The 7832-nt window shown below is 40.0% G+C and overlaps 1 protein-coding gene across 1 annotated transcript in view; it reads left to right on the top strand.

Annotated features, from left to right (window-relative positions):
• The window catches only part of HSD17B12 (hydroxysteroid 17-beta dehydrogenase 12), a 117288-nt gene continuing 109456 nt past the window's right edge, over positions 1-7832 (top strand). Inside the window, exon 1 of the mRNA XM_084894004.1 lies at positions 1-300. Coding sequence (XP_084750130.1) covers positions 141-300 — 160 coding nt within the window. The 5' untranslated portion in view covers positions 1-140. The remainder of the gene's footprint in view (positions 301-7832) is intronic.

The raw sequence follows: 7832 nt of genomic DNA, 5'->3' as shown, positions 1-7832 counted from the left end.
CAAGACGGTGTCGGAGCGGCGCCTATTAGGGTCGTCCGCTGCGTCACGACAGGCGCCTCTTCCAGGATTCATTCATTAGTTTTCTTGTGGTTTTTTTTCCCCCCTCCATTCACGAGGGTAGTGAGGCCTGGTTGGAAGCCATGGAGAGCGCTCTCCCTGCGGCCGGTTTCCTGTACTGGGTGGGCGCGGGCACTGTGGCCTACCTGGCCCTACGCATCTCGTACTCGCTCTTCACGGCCTTTCAGATCTGGGGTTTGGGTCACGAGCCTAGGGTTGGACCGGGGCTCGGTGAATGGGCAGGTGAGTCGGAACCAGCGCCGCCCGCTTCCTCATTCTTACAGCGTCCTGGGCCCCGGCCTGCCTGGCGCTGACCAGTTCCGGGCCCAGCGCGTGGCCTCCCTTCTCCAGCTCTCCTCTCCTCCTTCCCGAAACTCTGGCGTCCCGGGTAGCCGCCTTATCCGTGTCTGGCTTGCCTAGACTTACAGAGTTTCCCAGTGCTAGCTCCGTACACTCGTGGCGTAACGCAGCGATCCCAAAGTGCCACTTGGCAGGTGCGGAAGAAATCTGGACTGAACTCTCCTGGGCTTGTGTCCTTTAAGCCATTCCGGATTCCTGGCATGGAGTCAGTCAGACTCCTTGCTGCCTTGTCAGTTACTCTCTACCCACCTCCTTGGTTCGCCCCTTAGTAGTGCTTTAAAGATAAAAATTTTTGTTTGATTCGAATACTGGCCCTCTGCTAAGAATGCAAAAACATTCTGTTGACCTTTTTTTTGGGGGGGGGGGTAAAGGTAGGGTTGAGGGCTGGAGGAAGAGGACATAGAATTTACAGTCTTTCAGCTCCTTGGAATCACGTGGATTCGGCCAATTTCACGTAATTTACACCCCCCTCTCCCCCCCGCTAATGTCCTGGAATCTAAAAAGTGGTAAGAACCGTTGCTTCTGCAAAACGGTGACTCTTCATGTAGAAATCAGATATATATTGTGCAGAAAAAACTATTCTTACAAAGAGTGAGCTAAATAAATGGATCTTGTTCCATTCAGTCGGAGGAGTTTGAAAATGGAAGAGGGAGTTCAGATTGGAGAAGTTGAGAATATTGCCTGCAGGAAAGTCTTGAGTTTGCTTTTTTTTTCTTATTCTAATTTTTTTGTTGTTGTTTATCTTTAGTTTTCGTTTCTTTTTAAACCAAGTGATTTGTTGTGGTCGTTCTCTGATGTGGTTGTTCTCTGATGTGGTTATATATTCTGCTGTTTTATAATTGAATGTTCACTTCACCAAGCATTCTATTGAATTTTGGGATGTTTAGAAGTTGCTATCAGACTAGGTTCAAGTAAGGTACACAAATAATGTTACTCCATAGTCGTTATTCATCCAAAAACATTTAAATAACCTTTTGGGATGGCAACATAAAGAAAACATCTCAAATAAGAATGTGTATGTGAGAGCTCTGTTCACCATGTGAAGTAGCTGTTAACATAGGACTAATTTTTAAAAATCACTTTAAAAAAATAATCCTTGAAAGTACAAGTTAAGTGCTCAACTCGTTTATAATCAAGATTATAATTTCGCAATTCACTTGCCCAAGTTCTTGATTGTGAGGTTCAGAGAACTTGATTGTAGACTTTTGAAATAGTTATGCAAGATTCCAGCGTCTTAAGAAATCATACTGTATTAACATGAAGTTCTGCAATTTGTAAGCAAAGATTAATGTTAATATCAATAGCTTTAAAAAAAAAACCCAGGATAATTGACCATAGTGGCTGAGAACTCAAATGGCCTAAGTAATCTATATTAGGCCACAGTAAAAGTCAGGTGATGTGACATTGTCATTTATGAGTAATATTTGTACTGAAAAGATTTGAAACCAGAGGAAGGATTTTTGATAAATTCAGGGAAATATCTAACAGATTTAGAAATTAAATTTGAACTGGAATATAGTGTTATAAAGTGAAATATTGTTGAGTTTACCCTGAAATGTTGGAAGAATCTCTCTTTTTAAAGTACTTAAGCAGAAGAAATGGCCAAATTATTTGTAACATTACTTATAAGTTGTGGCCTGGATCTTAAAATACTCCCTTTATCACTCCAAATTCAGGGAATCTTAAAAAACAACATTATTAAGAGTAGAAACCAGTTCTTTGTATCAGTTGGAGGGGTGAACTTAAATAATTTGAAGAACAAACCAGCAGAGATGACACTTGAAGAAATAGAGTTAAATTGTGCTTAAAAAATAGGTAATTTGTTCAACCAAGATTAGGAGTTTAGAATTAATATTTGTACATAAATACTACAAATACGTTTTCTCCCTTACAGAATTGCTTACTTAGACCTGTGCCCCCTTCCTTGAATAAAAGCAAGCAGCAGGCAGTATTAGGGAGGCATCGCCTACTTTCTAGAACTAATGTTCATTTAACATCTTTTTCTCCATAATCAACTCAATATTTTAAATATTATATAGCAACTAGAGGCCTGGTGCATGAATTTGAGCACCAGTGGGGTTCATTGGCCTGGCCTGTGGGATTGGGCTGAAACTGGCTTGCTGACATCCCCCTAGGGGTCTTGGATTGTGAGAGGGCGCAGGCTAGGCCGAGGGTGCCCCATTGGTGCATAATTGGGGCTAGGGAGGGACGCGGGAGGTTGGCCAGCCAGGGAGGGACTGTGGGAGGGCTCCAGGGTGTGTCTGGCCTGTCTCTCTTAATCCCGATTGGCCAAACCCCAGCAGCAAGTTAACCTATCAGTCGGAGTGTCTGCCCCCTGGTGGTCAGTGCACATTATAGTGACTGGCCAGCGGGTCCACTGTCTGCCCTCTGTTGGTCAATGCACATCATAGTGAGCGGTTGAGCAGCCTTAGCATATCATCAGCAAATTACACTTTGGTTGGTTGAATGGATGACCGAACACTTAGCATATTAAGCTTTTATTATATGGGAGGTACATTGAGTTGATAGTATATTTTTATCCTTGTTATTCTTAAGTCTCTTTATCTGACTATGTTTAATTTCTCCTCGCATTTTAGATTCTGAGAGGCATTTTTTTTTGTATTTTCCCACAGTAACTGGCACGTTGATCAGATATAAGCTCTTCTAAACTTAGAAACAAAAGCTTGGTCCAGCTAGGGTGGTTGAGCATTGACCTATGAACTAGGAGGTCATGGTTTTATTCCCAGACAGGGCATATGCCTGGGTTGTCGGCTCAATCCCCAGTGTGGGTTGTGCAGGAGGCAGCCTGTCAATGATTCTCTCTCATCATTGATGGTTTTATCTCTCTCTCCCTCTCCCATCTTCTCTTGGAAATCAATAAAAATATATTTTTTAAAAAAAGGTTGGAAAACTCCCGAAATACAGGTTCCCTTTGCAATCAGTAAAAATATTCCAGACAACAGATTCCTTAGTCTAATTAGGTTTTTAAGACCATCATCCACTAGTTGACTCATATATTAATTTACCTCCTTTATCTCTTAACCAAGAGCAAGATCATCTCTTCTCTAGGTTGCTCCTGTAACAGTCCCACTCAAGTGAATAATGCTGATGTCATTAGGTCCTTAGCAGATGGGTTTAGCCAGTTTTTTATTTTTTATTTTATTTTATTTTACTTTATTTATTAAATTATTATCTGTGTACATATTTTACCATTGGGCCCCCCCCCCCCCTATACATACCCTCCCTCCCCAGAGTTTTGTGTCCATTGGTTGTACTTATATGCATGTATACAAGTCCTTTGGTTGTTCTCTTATCTCCCCCAGATTTCCCTCCCCGGGTTTAGCCAGTTTTAATAGGAAAGACTGTTTTGGCTGTCATTGTGATACCATACTCCCTGTATTTCTTAGGAGAACAAAGAAATCCTGTGAAAGTGGAGATTTAGTTGTTTGAAAGCCACTGTAGCCAGTACTCAAAAGAAGATTGTTAACAAAGGTGGTCAGTTTGTACTAAAACAGAGAACAGTTATTGTTGGGGAGCGATAGAGAATGTTATCTGTAGGATTTAGTTTGAGCGTAGATACATTTTGCATTTATCTATTCTGGCATAAATATTTTGTATTCATTTGAGTTCATAAAAAATGATTGATATTTGAAATAAAGTGGAGATGATGGATGCAAAGAGATGTAAGCATATTTCCAAAGCCAAGATATTTTATAGCTTCAAACCCAAGAAAGCACTCTGAGCTCTTCTTTTTAATTTTTTTATGGAGAGGATATTTCTCTAGAAAGGAAAGAAAAGGGATCCACTAATCAGTTAATGGGTTATATTTTTAAAATATCTTTATTGAGCTATATTTCATATACCATACACTTTAACCCATTTCAGGTGTACAATTCAAGATTTTTTATCATAGTTAACAAGGTTGTACAGTCATCCTTACAATCTAATTTTAGAACATTTTCATCCTCCTTAAAAGAAACCCTGTACCCATTAGCTGTCACTTTCGAACCCTAATCCCCTTGAGTCCTAGTCAACCACTAATTTACTTTCTGTATACATTTACCTATTCTAGACATTTCATATACATGGAATCATACAATATTTGTCCTTTTGTGACTGGCTTCTTTAGCACATATTTCAAGATTCATTTTAAGTACTTTTTCTCAGAATTGCTTTGAACTGTATTGCATTATTTATTCTAGTTCAGAAGTCAATGAACTGTATTGCATTATTTCCAGAGGGGGAAATGGAGATTTAGGTTATGTTTCCATACATATCTGATGACTTTTTTCTTTTCTTTAAAAAAAAATGCCATTGTAATTTTTGATGGCAATTGCATTAGATCTGTATGTTGCTTTGGGTAATATGACCATTTTAACAATGTTGATTCTTCTAATTCATGAACATGGAGTATCTTTCCATTTCTTTGTGTCTCTTTCAATTTCTTTTAATAATGTCTTGTAGTAGTCAGTATATAGGTCCTTCACATCCTTTGTTAAGTTTGTTTCTAGGTGTTTTATTCTTTTTGTTGTAATTGCAAAAGGAAGTGTTCTTTTTTTCTTTTCATTTCTTTTTCTGAGATTTCATTGTTAGTGTAAAGCACATGTGTCAAACACAAGGCCCGCGGGCCAAATCCAGCCCGCCAGGCCTTGCAATGTGGCCCGCACCGCGCTGTCATCACTGCACTCCGCTGTCAGTTTATGACATTGTCAGTTTATGACTGTTCAGTAAACCATTCGGCCTGCGATTTAGGCTGGATTTTAGATTTTGGCCCCTTCTCTGATTGAGTTCGACACCCCTAGTGTAAAGGAACACTATGATTTTTTGTACATTGGTTTTATATCTTGCAACTTTATGGTATTTTTTTATTGTTTTTCTAATAGTTTTTTTGGTAGAGTATTTAGGGTTTTCTATATAAAGAATCATGTCATCTGCAAAAGTGGCAGTTTCACTTCTTCATTCCCAACTTAGATGTCTTTTATTTATTTTTTCTTCCCTAATTGCTATGGATAAGACTTCCAATATTATCTATATAATAAAAGCCTACCTTTCTGTTATGGTGGAGTGGGGGCAGATGCTCAACACAGGAGCTGCCCTCTGGTGGTGAGTGTGCTCCCACAGGGGGAGCACCACTCACCCAGAAGCCAGGTTCATGGCTAGTGAGCACAGCGGTGGTGGCGGTAACCTCTCCTACCTCTGTGACAGCACTAAGGAGCTGAGTAGGTAAGGATCAGCAAGCAGATGGGCAGCAAGGAGCAAGGGGTCCTGGACTGTGAGAGAGATGTCCGTCTCCTGGCTTAGGCCCTGCTCCCTGCAAATTTCGTGCACCTGGCCTCTGTATTGAATAACAGAGGTGAGATGACTTATTTATCTTGTTCCTGATCTTATAGGTAAAGATTTCATTTTTTTTCACCATTTAGTATATTGGTGCTCTCGGTGAGGCTCGAACACATAGATTATCTTTACTCTCTCTTTGAACTCTATTGCATTATTCCCAGAGGAGGAAATGGAGACTTAGGTTAGTGACATCCCTTGTCTGCAGTTTCATAGCTAGTGAGTTACAGAATCAGATTTGAACCAACTTGTTCATTCTGCAACATCTATATGCTGTGTGTATGGGGGATTAGCTTACAGATTGCATAATACTGTGGAGGTGGACTCCTCTATACTCTAGAAACGTCATTGCTTTTTGATTGAAGGCACACTTTCAAGTTTGCACATGTTTGGTGTTTCTGGAAGCATAGCAAAATAGCTACTTTATTTTTAGAATCAAGTAGGTCAGAATTTTCTTCAGATTTGCAACCATGAATCTTGCTGCCTGAGAAAACTTGGAAAGGCACTCAGCCAATAATGAAAATATATGGCTGGACCTGATCTTGATGCTATTTTCTGTTTATCACTGTGGCATTCTCAAATAGATTTAGCGACTCTCTGGAGGTCCAGCTTGGTAAATGTAATGCGTTCCCTGTTGGCATTCAGGAAACTCTAGTGTACCTGTTTTTCTTGTTGGTGAGCTGATGTTGATTATCGTAGAGGTGTTTTTGTTTGTTTGTTTTTTAAAACTTTAAAAAATAAATAAATATATATATATATATATATATATATATATATATATATATATATAATTGATTTTTTTTACAGAGAGGAAGGGAAAGGGATAGAGAGGTAGAAATATTGATGAGAGCGAAATGTTGATTAGCTGCCTCCTGCACACCTCCTACTGGGGATGTGCCGTAACTAAGGTACATGTCCTTGATCGGAATTGAACCTGGGACCCTATAGTCCAATATTCACTGAGCCAAACCTGTTAGGGCAAAACTGCGTTTTGTTTTGTTTTTTTTGTTTTTTTGTTTTTGTTTTTGTTTTCCAAAAAGCAGGACAGCTGGAGGAGGGCACAGAAACAAATAAATTTAATTATAAAAATTCTGAAAGATATTTGTACTTCATCTCTGAAAACAGAGTCCTGGGCCTAAATGGAACAAGATCTCCAGATAGGAGTTAGCAGGGCACCCTTAGTGCTAGAACTGTGTAAGAAGCAGCAAATACAGCTGGAGAATCAGACCTACAGGCATGCCTTGCCCAGAGGGAGTGACTCAGTTGAGTGTTGTCCTGTGCACTCAAAGGTTGTCGGTGCACATACCTGGGTCCGAATTTGGTTCTCCTTTGGGGCATGTGTGGAAGGCAATCAATTGATGTTTCTTTCTCTCTCTCTTTCTCTCTCTCTCTCTCTCTCTCTCTCTCTCTCTCTCTCTCTCTCTTTCTTTCTCTGTCCCTCCCTCCCTCCCTCCCTCTCTTTCTTTCCCTCCTCCTCCTTCTCCTCCTCCTCCTCCTCCTCCTTCTCCTCCTCCTCCTCCTCCTCCTCCTCCTCCTCCTCCTCCTCCTCCTCCTCCTTCTCCTTCTCCTCTCTCTTGGGTGAAAATAAATAAGTAAGTAAGTAAGTAAATAAATAAATAAAAGCATGCCTTGATCTTACTTCGAGGAAAAACTGAGGAGGAAGGTTTCCTGGAATTAGAAATTTAGCCTCTGACCTTTGTACTCTGAATATCTCCTTCACCCACACCCCCTCCCACCAGTCCCATGTCTCCCTCTATCCCCACTTTTTCTGTTCTTCTTCTCCTTTCTGGGCAATGTCCAGTTTTCTATTTGGAGGTAAAACTTGAGCCCTTGGAGACTCAAATCTAGACTTGAATTCTTGTTCCTGTACTTATTAACATTGATCCAGGTAATAAATATCTCTGTAAAATGAGAATAATACTAGTGTCTGTTTCATAGGATTGTTGTGAAGGATAAATGGAACACATATTTTATGTAAAACAGATAGTGCAGTGTCTGGCACATAACTGCATAATAACTTATTACTTATTATAAATATCTATAATTATAAAAGCATAATATGCTAATTAGACCAGACAGCT

Source organism: Pipistrellus hanaki, assembly GCF_964339955.1.
Source record: "Pipistrellus hanaki genome assembly, chromosome: 9".
In the NCBI taxonomy this organism is placed as follows: Eukaryota; Metazoa; Chordata; class Mammalia; order Chiroptera; family Vespertilionidae; genus Pipistrellus; species Pipistrellus hanaki.
The sequence above is the reverse complement of the archived record's forward strand: the minus strand, read 5'-3'. Positions and strand labels throughout refer to the sequence as shown.